At 37.1% G+C, this 15671-nt stretch overlaps 1 protein-coding gene across 3 annotated transcripts in view; it reads left to right on the top strand.

Moving 5' to 3' along the window:
• Ack (activated Cdc42 kinase) overlaps positions 1-15671 on the top strand; it is a 312841-nt gene that overhangs the window by 232836 nt on the left and 64334 nt on the right. For all 3 annotated transcript variants that reach the window (XM_090401270.1, XM_090401268.1, XM_090401269.1), the window contains one exon: positions 12320-12511. In XM_090401270.1, coding sequence (XP_090257396.1) covers positions 12320-12511 — 192 coding nt within the window. The remainder of the gene's footprint in view (positions 1-12319; positions 12512-15671) is intronic.

Below are 15671 nucleotides of genomic sequence, written 5' to 3'. Positions count from 1 at the left end.
GACTGGTATCTCAGCAACAACATGCAACAATCACACAACTCATCCACAAGCACACAAGTGAGGCAATTCAACCCATTTCCACTTACACCATGTGCCATACCTTGCTTTGTCTGGGGTTCCACAGCCAGACCAACAAGGATACTCATGATGACGGCCAGACATCACAAACAACTCCTCGCATGGGCCAAGGAATGTTAGCAGTGGACCCTCAACAGATGGAAGAAGGTCATCTGGAATAATATGTTTTGTTTCATGCTGCTCTGCTGATGGCTGGGTTCGCATTTGGTGTAAACAGCATGAAGCGTTATCCCCCAGTTGCACAGTTCAGGGTTCAACAGGCTGGTGGAAGTGGTATTATGGTCTGGGGAGATTTTTCCTGGCACACCCTAGGTCCGTTGGTTATTATCCCACAAACAGTGAATGGTGAATGCTACAAGGAGAACCTATTAGCTGATTATCTACATCCATATATGTAGGAGATCTACCCCAACCACAGTGCCATCTTTCAACAAGACAACATATCAGGCTCATACAGCTGCTGAGTCTTTTGGAGGAACATGACAACGAATTCACCACTGCCTTGGCCCCAAACTCTCCTGACTGTAATCCAACTGAACATATGTGGGATATGCTAAAACAGGGTGTGAGAATTGTTTATCCTCCTCCACAGAATGAGTGTGAACTGATGGAGTTGCTGCAGTGGTAATGGGTCGAGTCATGCATGGAGGATGTGTGACACCTTGTGGAATCTTTCCTAGGCATCTGTGAGCCATGATTGCACGGAGAGGTAGACCAACGCATTATTAGGTGGGTTCCTAACGCAAAAGTTGACTCAGTGTATATAGGACAAAGGTCGCATTTATATTTTTATTTTAAAAAAATTCATTATTAATAATGAATAGGACACTTTTTAAATGAAAATATTTAATTAATAATTTGCCATTCTAGGATTCATCTAACAATTGCATGATAATTAATGTTAAATATCAGCAAGAAATCAATTTTATTCTCAATTTAATATAAATAAAAATCTCTATGTTAAAGATCTTTGTTTTAGACATTTAAACATAAGACTAATAATTTCACTTAAAAGCAAAGTTGATTCAAAACACAGATATAACTGTTAAACTTTAAGAGTCCATATCCTGGACAAAAATACAGAAACAGTGTAAATTAAAATTGTCAAGAAATTATATTCTTGTTTAACTCTTTACCCAAGTGTCAGCAAACAAAGTTTGCATGTGAAATATTGTCACAAATAGACTACTTGTATATAGAAGCAATTGACTCCACATCAATTGACTCAGTATCCCATAACATAAATATGTATTATAGTTCCATTGTACAAGGATGGTGCAAAAACTGATGTGTCTAACTACTAACCTATCAGTGTCTTTGGTGTGGTAAGTGAAGATTTTAGAGAAGTTTGTAAGAAATTGCATACAGAAATGGGTAGACAAACAAGCTATACTCTGCAAGGAGCAGGATGGGTTTACTAAAGGAAGGTCATGTTTAGCAATTTGCTTATATTTTATAACAGTGTTGCAGCCAAGATGGATGAAGAGAATGGATACACTATGATAATGTTGGATTTTTCTTAGGCATTTGATACGATATCACACGAAAGGCTGTTGCATAAACTGGAGAATTTGGGATTGGAATATAAATTCTTGACTTGGATCAGGGGAAGGTTGACAGACAGATATCAAAAAGTGGTACACAGTGGGTGTGAATCTGTCAGATTTAAGGTGACCAGTGGTGTACCTCTGAGTTGTGTCCTTGGACTGCTGTTGTTCAATGTATACATTAATGACATCAGGTCATTAATGTATAACATCAGAGGTCTAACATCAGATGTGCAATTGTTTGCCGATGATGCGAAGATAGGCAGGATAATCAAAGATGCTGCTGATATTCAGCACTTGCAAAATGATTTGAATAGGCTGGAAATTTGGGCAAACAAAAGTGACTGTCAGTTTAATGTTAGTAAGTGTAAAGATATGCACTTAGGTGTGATGAGATTTCCAGCAGCATATTATACTAGCAGGGTTGTGCTACAATAAACTGAGGAGGTAATGGATCTTGGTGTATTGATGGATAGGAATTTGAAGTTCAGTGGTCACGTAAGAAAAGTTGCAAATACAACTCAGGGGATAATTGCAATGTTGAAGCATACTTTGACATCTAAGGATAAGGAAGTCATTTTTTCTTTTTATAAGGCTTTGATAAGATGACACCTGGATTATTGTGAACAGATTTGGTCTGTCCCCTGGATTCTAAGGGGATATAGAAGCTTTGAAAAGGTTCAAAGAAGAGTTACAAAGATTATATCCAGATTATGGGATTTAGATTATGCATACAGATTGTGAGTATTTAGATTACAGACTGGTTAACAGAAGAAAGAGGGTGATATGATAGAGGTCTATAAACTTTTGAATGGGTGTTATAGGATATCATCTGATGAAATTTTTATTATATGGAAGGTGGGGAGAAAACACAGTGGGAAATCCATGAAAGTTAAGTTTGTTCACAGTCAAGAAAGGGGTAAGATCTAGGTTTTTCTCTCACAGAGCAGTGAGTGAGTAAGTGGAATAGTTTGCCTTTAGGGTTAGAGAATGCATCTAGTGTGAATGAATTTAAGGGAAGGCATGACAATTGGTTTGGGTGATATGTAGCCTCTCTTGATGAGTCCTGGATGAGTCCTGGACTCCCTGGAGGTCTTAGATAATAATAATAATAAAGTACACTTCCTTTTGGGGGGGGGGGGGGGGTATGTTGCAATTCATTGCAGAAAGGGTCACTTTCCAGACCAGTTTTGACCTTTATTTTGGATCTGATCAGTGGGAGCTAGACACCCTACCTACCTACATGTCAGTTAGACCAAAATGTATATAGATGTCCTCCAAACTCATAATGAGTTGGTCAAGGTATTATCTCTGGAGTTGTTTAATGTTATAGAACATGCATCTACAGAGACTCCCAAGAGGGCTTTTGCCACTGTACAAGATAAACTTAAGGAAGTTTATCTTGTACAGTGTTATGGATCCTGATAAGACTGTTATTAATATTTCTTGATGATTTCTCGCTGCCTGAGACATAAATGCCTTATCTAAAGATCCTAATTTTGTCACTACCTAAAATAGTTCCATATAGGAAAATGTGTCTTCTGCATTACTTCAACCTTGGTATCTCACCTTTGGGTTTGGCTCCCACTGATGAGACCTCAATAAAGTTTGAAACCAGTCTGGATAGTGACCCTTCCCATAATGCATAGCATTATGGGATACTAAGGCAAGTGATGTGAAGTCCTATTACCTTTGCCACGAGTTGCCCCAGTCCTGAAAGATACTTCAGGCACAAACTTTGTTTGCTTACACTTGGATAATGGATTAAACCAAGTATATAATTTCTTGGTATCTTTAATTATAAAATAGTTCCAGTAATAGATTTTTTCCCATTGCAATTGAAAATCAATGTCTGCATAAAATTCTTTCAGAGACAGCTAACCATCTTTATTTCGAAGTAGCACAAATTCTCTTTAAACCTCCTATCACTTAATCTGTCTTATCTAGAGAGTTGATGCTCTCCTTCAAGAGTACAAGAAGATAAGTAATAATTCTCTTCTCCCTGTGCACAAGGACATCCGGGACTTAAGAATCAGTTGATTAAAATCTAGACAACCATCAATATATGAAGCAGAAAACTTAGCTACAAATAATTTCATCTCCAGAAAACAATGGACAAGATCGTGGGATACAAGCAGTGACAGTCCCCAACCACAAATGTGGTTTTGAGGTATTAATAACCAAGCTTCTGTTCTTGAACTAACCCTGAATAGGATTTGTAGGAACTACGAAATATGCAGACTTGTTAAATAAGTGGGGAAAACGCTTTTCTCCTCAATGTGACTGTGATGCTCCTAAATAAACAGTTCATCACATACCACTGATTGCAGCCTGTGAGCTTATCAAGATGACTGGTCTGATTTTCTCCAAGCTGCACCATCAGCACTAGACTGAATCAGAAACTTAGACATGCAATTATAGTTTTTATATTATATTCATGCTCATATGTTTTTTATTTTGTATTGTACTGCATGCACCAAATGCCAAATAAAAGTGTTAAGCAATTGTAATTTAATACAAAACAGAATACTATAGAAAACATTTTAATGCTCTTTGGCTAAACCACTTATCTTCTTTCTGATATCTAACTTCCAGTTGTTTAAATAGGCTAAACAAACTCACTGATGTTTCATGAGTTGAGAATGATGAAACCAAAAAATAAGCTCAAAACTTATTATGGCCAATCTCCCTAAAGTCCATAAGCAGATTCTCCATTATGACCTGTAATCGACTACATAAGTTCTCCTTATTACAAAGTCGCAAAGCATTTCTGTAATTTACTAATATCCTTAGGTGTTTTAAAGCAGTGTTTCTCAAAGTGTGGTACGCGTACCCCCGGGGGTACGTGGCAATTTTCGGCTATGCATCATTAACGCGTGGAATCATCACTACGCCCCCCCCCCCGTATTCCATACTGGTAGGCCAGTTCTCATTGAATTCTGATGACTCGACACTCACAGTAGCCCCTGAGTTTCAAAACGTTTCAAAAAACGTGACATAAAAAGGCTTATAATTTTATATATGTAGGGTAGATACTGTATATATATTAAATTATGTTACGTATGAATTCTTCTACTCAAATTTCGAGTTATTATCGCCCGTTACCGTGATAGTAACTTGCTCCGTGCTGTAAACAACAGGGGTTCCGCAACAAGTACTATCCTGCAGATGCATGAAAAACAATTAGTTTTATTATGTCCTTGAATAAGGTACAGAGACATTTGCAGACTGTGTAATGTATTTCTCAAAAAATAGTTAGGGACAACTGGGATAAAAACGACACTGACTAATGAATCATGTCCCGTCCCACAGAAACTGCTATAAAGACTCGAGCAAAACCATATGTTGGCCAGTGCAACATATGGTTTTGTTTGACCCCCCCCCATCATGAATGTGTTAAAACTAAGAAATATACAGTGAATGTGTTTCAGATATTATGCAGTTTGGTTGAAAAGAATTAGCATTTCAATTCAGTTATCGACTTGCTTTTGTCTTTGGGTCACATGATCTTTTGTTAATACCGCACCAATCATATGCATGTCTTCATACTGCTCTATCTCTACTGGCCTACCATTACTGTCCATTTCGCACTCTGCTTTCACTTCTCATTAGTCATTTGTGAAGGATTGTTCATTACGTATCTCAAGTCTTATAAATTACTGGTAATTTTTGTTTGAAATAATGAGAAAAAAGATGTTATTTGGATAGATGACTTTGACGCTGTACACAAGAAAACCTCTCTCAAGGCCGGAAATAGTAATGGCGAATAAGAGCTTCTTTATTAAAGAACATGTAAGTCCACAGTAATAACTTTAATTAATAAATAAGGTATGGATATTTCATACTAAAACTAATAGTATATCTTCAGTGTTAGAAACAGATAGGAATGGAATACAAGTAACGAACGTTCGGTGGATTACCTATTAAAATACAATGTTGTTGCGAGCTACGAAATGAAAGAAATTAATAAATAATTAATATTTAAGATAATTGTTTTTTTAATGATTACATAAAATAAAAGTCTCCCAGATCTTCAAGAGAGAGAGAGAGGCAATCATTTTAATTTAAATTCGGTCGGTGTAAAATAGCTTTACAACTTTCTTTAAAGAGGCGTTCATATTTGAACCTGCATCTATGAAGGAGAATAGCTTATTCAGAATATCCAGTGGGATAAAGTGTTACTCCAAGACTTTCCAGCATATATTGTTAAGTTAATGGTTTGTACAACAACTGCATTATAACATCCATGCTAGATGCTTATTATGGTATGGATATATAAATATTTTGCAGTATGACAAAATTCTCTGTTTGAACTTCATTACTTTCTCATAGAGATTAATAATGTTCATCCTTGCATACAATTTACTTTCAAAAATAAGGATAAAGGAATTTCCCATCTTGACCTGCTTAGCTCACACTTTGTCAACCACATGGAAGCCTTCAGTTTTCTGTCTTTAGTAGGAAAACTAAACTGTACTTTATATCCATGTATGGTTACCACCATCTTTGTCAAAAAAAAATATCTTCTTCTCTTCTTTCCTCAAGATGAGTTGAGTCCTACATGGATAAGAGCCTTCCACTGTTCTGTGTTCAAAGCAGCAACAGCTTTGAAAGTTCAGTGTAGTTCTAAATTTGGTCACATTGTGCAAATAAAACCAGATAGACTTCCTCACCTGGTATTTGAGGGTACTATGGAGGGTACAAAACCCAGAAGAAGACCAAGATTAAAATGGCATAATCTTGGTCTTCTACTGGATCTTGTATCCTCCATAGTGCCCTCAAATACCAGGCGAGGAAGTCTGTAAGTGTTCCATTTGCACAATGTGACTAAACCAACGGAGTTGATGCCTTTTAACTTTGTTAAGAATTGTTGAATTAAGGTTATTCAAATCTTGCAGCACTTGTGCATCGGTCTATTCTCTTCTTCTTTTTTTTTTTTTTTTTTTTTAGGTCCAAGTTTCTGTTCTGTAGAGAGCTGTTGGTAGTATTATACTTTTGTATAATTTTATTTTTAGAGTCGTAGGATTTTTTTTTTTTTTTTTTTTTTTGATTTTATAAAATCTATTCATCATTTCATCATTGACCATGCTATGGAGAAGCTGTGTTTTATTGTTGGCATGTCATTTAAATTTGAAGTCAAATATGCTTGTGGGTAGTTAAAACCATTAACTTGTATGGTTTCCTAATTAAGTGTTATTTTGTATATCTTCCAGGTGTCTTCCAGTTTTCATTATCTTTGTTTTGCTTGAACCACCTTCTTGTCTAATGAAGTTCACTGAGTTTTTTTTTTTTTTTTTTTGTAAATAAGGTTATTAATGGTTATGAAGTTTCTCCATTGCCACTCTTCCAAGAAGTAAACTGAATGGCCATCCCATGTGAGTGAATCTCCAAATTATTTAATTCTATTGGACTCATGGTGACTTTTCACCCAATTAATAAACTTTCCTCCTTTCTAAGCTCTAAACAAGACAGACCTCCTCCTTCTCTGACCTTCCTTTATGTCTCTCAGATTTAATATGCCTTGGTTTTACTTACTTTGACCCAACTGGCAATTTGGGAGCTGTTGAACATGTCATGATGAACATCTGGACTATATTAGATTCTCTGATCTGGAACAATATCTAAACTTGCTGAACATTTTCTTCCATACATAGGATTATATGGAAAAAGACCGAAAAAGCCTATATAAAATCCTTTTTCTTGTGGAGTATGAAGTAAGCTACAAAATCTTGCTATGTTGTCCCATTCTGAATAAAACTATTGGATTTAAGTTATTCTCTTTATGTGAAATTGTACTACTTCATACATTTCTCCCTATTTATTTATTTGTTTTTCATTTTTCTTTTTTTTTTTTTAATAATATACATAAAAATTGTCTTTAGGACTTTCAAGCTGCTTGGACCATGCAGCTGTACTTTATTTATGTGTGTGTAGTTGACACATTCTCATTATTCAGTCTTCTTTATTTTATTTGTGGCTTATTTAATTTGGAATTCATACTGAAGATGGGTTTTGATACTTGCATGAAGATTTTATTAAAACTCATTAAAAATTCTAACATAAGCCTTCTGTTTAAATAAATTTTTATTAATTTATTTAAATTAATAAAAATTACTTTTATTAATTTAAATTAATAGTCTTGTTTAGTAGCCATATAAAAAAGGTGTAAGCTAACATTTAACTACTCAGCCAACCATGTGGAAGTAATATATCAAATAATTTATGCTTCATATCCATGTCATTCTAAGTATTATTATTATTACAGGCGACTCCCAGGAGCCTTAGACTCATCAAGGGAGGCCCTAAACATCATGTCCACACAACTATACGACATTCTCACAGTATCTATCATACCTTGCCTTGAACTCACTCACCATCCTAGCACCCACAACAGACTCTGGCAGCTTATTCCACTCATTTACCACTCTAAAAGTAAAGAACCCAGCTCTAACACCCTTGCTAACCACACCCTTGCCCAGCTTCCATAGGTGTCCCCCCCTAGTTCTCCCACCACCAGTCCTGATCCCAAAAATATCCTCTGAATTAATCCTATAGAAACCCTTTAGCAATTTGAATGTCTCAATCATATCTCCCCTTTTCTGCAACCCACAAATTTTCAACCTGTTCTCATAAGGTTCTTTCCATAGACCTGCTATCATCTTGGTCATTCGCCTCTGGATCCTCTCCACCTCCTCCCCATCAAGAAGAAACCTAGGTGACCAAATCTGACCACAGTACTCGAGATGAGGTCTTATCAAGGCTCGGTACAGAGGTACAATAACGTGCTTGTCTCTGCTCTTCAAAGTATTTTTCAACAACCAAGTGAGTTGATGAGCTGATTTAGCCACTTTTGCTATGTGCCCCGTAAACTTCATCTCCCTATCCACCAAGTCCCTGGCCTCATCAATCTCCTGGAGTACAGTTCCACCAATGTGGTATACTGCTGCTAATCTTTTCACCCCAAAATGCATAACCTTACATTTTGTCACATTAAATTGACATCCATTCTCCTTAGCCCAGAACTCCAATCTATCCAAGTTGTCCTGCAAGATTTTGACATCTTCTGCATTCACTATTGCCCTATCCAACTTTGCATCATCAGCGAACAAATGAACTGTTCCTCTTAGATCCTTCCCTTTATCGTTAATGAGCATTTGTTCATAAACGATATAGGGAAGTATTATTATTATTATTATTATTATTATTATTTTGGGCGACTCCATGAGTCCTTAGACTCATCGAGGGAGGCCCTAAACATCATGTCCACACAACTATGCGATTACATTCTCACAGTATCTATCATACCTTGTCTTGAACTCGTTCACCGTCATAGCACCCACAACAGACTCTGGCAGCTTATTCCACTCATTTACCACTCTAAAAGTAAAGAACCCAGCTCTAACACCCCTGCTAACCACACTCTTGCCCAGCTTCCATAGGTGTCTCCTAGTTCTCCCACCACCAGTCCTGATCTCAAAAATATCCTCGAATTAATCCTATAGAATCCCTTTAGCAATTTGAATGTCTCAATCATATCTCCCCTCCTCTGCCTATCAACTAGTTTCTGCAACCCACAAATCTTCAACCTATTCTCATATGGTTCATTCCATAGACCTGTTATCATCTTAGTCACTCGCCTCTGGATCCTCTCCACCTCCTCCCCATCAAGAAGGAACCAAGGTGACCAAATCTGGGCACAGTAATCGAGATGAGGTCTTATCAAGGCTCGGTACAGAGGTACAATAACTTGCTTGTCTCTGCTCGTCAAGGTATTTTTCAACAACCAAGTGAGTTGATGAGCTGATTTAGCTACTTTTGCAGTGTGCCCCCTAAACTTCATCTCCTTATCCACCAACACTCCCAAGTCCCGGGCCTCATCAATCTCCTGGAGTACAGTTCCACCAATGTGGTATACTGCTGCTAATCTTTTCACCCCAAAATGCAGAACCTTACATTTTGTCACATTAAATTGACATCCATTCTCCTTAGCCCAGAACTCCAATCTATCTAGTCATCCTGCAAGACTTTGACATCTTCTGCATTCACTATTGCCCTACCCAACTTTGCATCATCAGCGAACAAATGAATTGTTCCACTTAGATCCTTCCCTATATCATTAATGAACAGATTAAACAGCAGTGGTCCAAGAACAGAACCCTGCGGCACACCACTAGTCACAGGCCGTCTTTTGGACTCTACTCCTGAATAAACTACTCTTTGATATCTCTCCATCATCCAACCACCTATCCATCTCACCAACCCTATATCCATTCCCATATGTTGTAGTTTACGGATTAGTATTCCATGTGGTATCCTGTCAAACGCCTTTGCCAGGTCCAGCAGTATCACTGTAAATCCATTTCCCTTATCCAGTTCAGCCGTTATCTTGTTATAAAACTTGAGCAAGTTACTGAAGCATGATCTACCCTTCACAAAGCCATGCTGTCCCCTGTACAGTATCTCATTTTCATCAATCCATTCCTGTATTTTTCCCTTGACTACTTTCTCTAAGACCTTGACAACGACTACTGATATGCTGATCAGTCGGTAATTTGCAACCGTAGTCTTGTATCCTCCTTTATGCAGAAACTATTTTCCCCTCTTTCCACACCTTCGGGACTAAGCCAGACCTAAGTCTCAGATTAAACAACATGGTCAAGGGCATTGATAATTCTTTAGCCACTTCACGCAAGACCCGTGCCGGTATACCATCCAGTCCCACAGATGTGTTCACATTAAGGTTCTGTAATAAACTAGTCACCTCCACTTCATTCATCACTATTCCTGTATAAACTAATGGTCCCTTCACTTTTTCAATGTCACCACCTGGATGATATGCTTTTGCAAAGTGCGCGCTCAGTAACTCCACTATATCGACTGATTTAGTGACCTCCTTACCATCGTCATTCCTTAAAATCATTTTGCCGTGTACAGTTTTTTTCTTGCTTGCAGCATATTGAAAGAACTGTTTTGGATTCTCTTTTGCTTGCAAAGCTAGTTTCCTTTCATAATCTGCTTTTGCTTTTTTTACCACACTCGTTACCCTTCTGGCCTGTGCTTCATACCGTTCATGTGCCTGCAGGTAACCTTTCTCCTTAAATTCCCTCCACAGTTGTTTCTTTTTTTGCAGCTCAAGCTTAATGGTGTTATTCATTCCATTTAACCCCTACTTGTTTTACTATTCGAACCCTAGGTATACAATCAGCCATTACCTCCTGTAAATGCTCCTTGACCACTTCCCATGCTCTATCGACGTCCAGCCATTGCAGTTGTACATGCCATGGCACTGATCCAAGCAATCTCCTAAGCTTGTCATACTTGCCAGCACGGTAATTTCACATATGCCCTGTCTTAATCGAAAATTCCACACCTTTAGCCACCTCCCAGGTCAAGACCTTATGATCACTCTCACCAATAGGTGGCAACATGGTCATATTCATTACAGTCAAATTCTCAGATGCTATTACCAGGTCAAGCACTCTCACACCCCTAATATTTTCAATTACATGCTGTCTCAGATAGTTATCCCTCAATAATTGAATAAAATCCTTTTCCTTCTTCACATGTGTCCTCTCCTCCTTCCAATCAATGTTACCATAGTTGAAATCCCCCATAATAATTACCCTCCTTCCACTCATTTCATCAATTTCCCTATGCATACTATCTCCACCATCTATTCCATCACCTGGTCTATAGCAGCACCCAACTGTATATTTTATTCTGCCAGTCTCAATCTCACACCAAATAGCATCAAATGAGCTCCTTTCACTATCCTGCGATACAACTTCAATTCTCCTTGGCTGCAGTTCATCAGCAATCATCAATAATACCCCTCCCCCCATTTTATTCTCTCTGTCCCTCCTAAACACACTATAACCTACACATTCTATCCCACTAACTATATCTTCTTCCGTCAGCCATGTTTCACTAATGCCAATAACCTGTGGCCAGGAAGAGCCAATCAAGGCCAAAAATTCTTCCTTCTTGTTCCTAATACTCCTGGCATTAGTATACATGAAATGCAGTGATCCCTTAGTCCCACCCCTATATTGATACGTTATTCTAAATGACCCATTCCCATTTTTTGTCCTTAGTGCTGGCTCGGGTACATTATATACATTCTTACACTCATCTGTCTCACTGATGTCTGCATATCCATTTCCCCCCCCCCCCTCTCCTTGGTAGTTCTAGTTTCCCTGGTTTTGCACATCCATTTTCACTTCATTCAGCAACACTCTTTCCAGTCTCCGCACACCAAGTCCATTCAAATGCGGGCCATCCATCTTGTATAAGTCCTTTCGCCCTTCAAACTCATTCCACACGTCCACGAATTCCACACCACACCGTCTGCATAACCTACGCATAATGTCATTTGCGATTATGGCCCTCCTCCTAAACTCCTCTCTGTCATACCTCGGCAACAGACTAACCATTCTAACTCTGTCATTCTTTTCATTCGTACCTGCCACTTCAGTTTCACTGGATGCTTTGCATCCATGTATATACTGACAAGTAAATATGTCCAGGCCAGTGTGGTGATTAAGCAATCAAAATTAAATTTGGTATATATGTTCTTTTAACATTTTTGAAGTAAGAATATTGAATATTTGTATACAAATTAAATATAGTTCCAGTTATAAGTTAACCTCGTTTGAAATTTTTTTTCTGAAAATTAAAATAGTTTATTTTAATAGTCCTGAAGATTACTGGTGGAAAGGTCAGAATCAAAGAACATTTATGATTGGCAGCTTCCCTCGTTGCATAACGGAGCATCAGAAACCTTTAAGGAGCACTGATATCAGTAGACCTCTGAAAAACACCTTTGTTCATACAGGTCATGGGGATATTTCAGGAAAAATATGGGGGAGCCCTTGTTTTATTGATGAGTAAGTATTTTATTTCATTTAAGAAGGTATCCAGAAAGATATGAAGATTTTATTATTATCATTAGGTGCATTTCAAAAAATGCATAACACATATTTGTTTTGTTTGTCTTATGTAAGTGATTACAGTAGTCTGGTTGGAGAGATTATTTAACTTCATCATCATCAAATTCCTGGCATGTACCCTCAAGGGGTGTACAGGATATGATAGTACTACATGAAAAAATTACATCATTACTAACTTCCTATCTACAATTTTTCTCCAAAATCAGTCTGTTACTTGTCAAGACTCCAACATTATCAGATCTTATATTTCTATTATCTAAGGCACTTTGTACCATGTCAATCCACCTATATCTTGGTCTTCCACTGGGTCGTTTTCCTGCCAACCTGGCAGAGAACACTTGTTTTGTTAATCTTTCCTCTCCCATTCTATTTACGTGACCATACCACCTGAGATTAGCTCTGCTAACGCATTCCTGGATGCTGACAATGTCAAGTTCTTTCCTAATATCCTCGTTTTTAATATGATATTGCCATTGATGCCATCTGTTCACGCCTATAATCTTTCTCAGGACTCTCTTATATGCGATCTCTGGACTTTGGTCAAGTGTTTTACTTCTGACCCAGATCTCAGATCCATAAGTTAAAACTCGTTTGAACACTGTCTTGTATACAGCTAATTTTATTGTTCCGACTAATTTCTCTTTTATTCCATATGAATTTATTCAATTGACTTCTCACCATACCAGCTTTGCTGATTCTGTTGTCTATTTCTATATTGAATTTACCATCTTCAGTAAAAATCGTGCCTAAGTAGCTGAAATGTTTTACTTGTTCCACAGGTTCTCCATTTACAACACAGCTGACATTTTCAATGATTCTGCCTATTGTTATTGTCTTTGTCTTTTTATTGCTGACCTTCATACCATATCTATTACAACAGTTATTCAATTTAGTCAGAGAATCTTGAAGACTTGTAGCGGATTTATTTAGAAGTATAACATCATCTGCATAAAGGATAGAGCTGACATTAACATCTCCAATTTTGATGTCATGTTTAATACCACTTTCCTTCATAATCTGATCCATATAGATGATGAATAACAGAGGGGATAATGTACATAATGTAAAATACTGGAATAATATACCAGATTTAACATTAAACCATCTTCCTGTACATCCTTTAATGCTAACTGCTGACTTTCAACTCAAATAAAGACTAAGTATTGCTTGATATAATGCCCCATTGACACCATATAACGATAATGTATTGAATAGCTTCTCTCTTGGCACCTTGTGATATGCCTTTTCCAAATTGATAAAACTTAAATACAGATTTTTGTTATATTCCCATGCTTTCTCGACTATTTGTTGTAAAGTGAAAATCTGATCCTGACAGCCTCTGTTTGGCCTGAATCCAGCTTGTTCTTCACCAAGCTTTTCTTCCACAATTCTTCTCAACCGTTTCTCAAGTATACTTGCATAGATCTTGCCAGGAACACTTAGTAGGGAAATACCTCTGTAATTCTCACATTCAGTTTTATTTCCTTTTTTTTATATATGGGTACTATGAGAGCTCTACTCCAATCATCGGGAAATCGTCCCTCTGTCCAGGCTTTCTGAACTATGCAGTGCAGCCACTGTAAGACTCTTATACCACCATACTTCAGCATTTCTGGTCGAATATCATCTACTCCTGCTGCCTTTCCACATTTTAAGCATTTGATTGCTTTTTCTACTTCAAGTATGGATATGTATTCCTGACTGCATGCCTGGTCAGTGTTTTTTTACCACTGTGCTGTCATCACTGCTTGTTTCATTTAGCAGTTTTTCAAAGTAATTACTCCATACTTCAAGGATATCTTTTTCTTCCGTTTTCATGTCACCTTTATCATCTCTAACTCCTTTTACAGCACTCTTTCCTCCATTTCTAAGCTTCTTCAACAACCTCCAGAATATCTTACCACCTTCTTCATATTTATTTTCTATGTTCTTTCCAAAGTCCTCCCATGACTTTTGTTTAGCTAGTTTTACACCGTGTTTACCTTTCTTACTTTTGTGTCTGTATTCTCTAAGAGCAGAAGCTGATTTATTTGCCAGGAACTTTTGATATGCTTTCTTCTTTTCCTTCACTGCCCCTTTAACTTACTGTGTTCACCATGGAGTTCTGATTTTTCTATCCTTTCAGACAACCTGACCACATGCCTCTCTGGCTGAATCAATCAATGTTTTCTTCAGAGTTTGCCACTGAATCTTCAAGGTTTGATTCCTGTTCTCAAACTCTTTCATTTTTTCTTCAATAATCTTTGTGTATTTTAGTCTACAGTTCACATCTGAGAGCTGCTCAACTTTTATTCGTTTTAAAACTTTCTTACATGTTATTCATTTCAATATGAAATTCAATTTTATCCTGCTCAAGACTAAATAGTGATCACTTCCAGTTTCATATCCTCTGTACACTGTGGTGTCCTGCACCAGGGAGAAAACATCACTATCAACAATAACATAGTCAATGAGACTTTTCTTATTCCTTGCCTCTTCTCTCCATGTGAATTTGTGCACATTTTTATGTTGGAACATGGTGTTAGTAATGACCAGTCCATATCCTGAGCAGAAATCCAACAGATATTTGCCATTATTATTAGCTTTGCTCTTTTCTCCAAATTTTCCCAAAATATTTTTGTGTGTCTTACAATCATTTCCTACTCTGCTATTTAGATTCCCAACAAGGACCAACTTTTCCTTTTTCATTGTGTCAGTTGCTTTTTCTAAAGCCTCAAAAAATTCCTCCACTTCTACCTTAGTAGAACCTTCTGTGGGATTATTTAACTTTAATATTTGAAATAATAATAATAATAATTTGAATTTATTAAAAAAATTTGTTCAACCATCGCTATTTTCATTTCATTTGGAACATTCATGGACATAAAGAGACAGTGTTTTGAAATTATATATTGTAATCATTCTGTTTTGGCCTGATAAAATTTAATAAAATTCGAAATTTAGGATGTGCAGAAGTTATCCATGTGGATCACTTTTAGTTTTGAATGAATCATTTTTGTTGATAAAATATAGAAAATATACCTTCTAGATAGAAAGTATTGTCTTTGGATAATTTATGCTTAATATTTTAGTATATTTTCTCTGCAAGGAAGATTAC

The sequence above is a fragment of the Typopeltis vanoorti genome, chromosome 12 (genome assembly GCF_054136105.1).
Source record: "Typopeltis vanoorti isolate ZY-2024b chromosome 12, IOZ_Tvanoo_1.0, whole genome shotgun sequence".
Classification (NCBI taxonomy): domain Eukaryota; kingdom Metazoa; phylum Arthropoda; class Arachnida; order Uropygi; family Thelyphonidae; genus Typopeltis; species Typopeltis vanoorti.
This window is presented reverse-complemented; position numbering and strand designations above follow the sequence as displayed.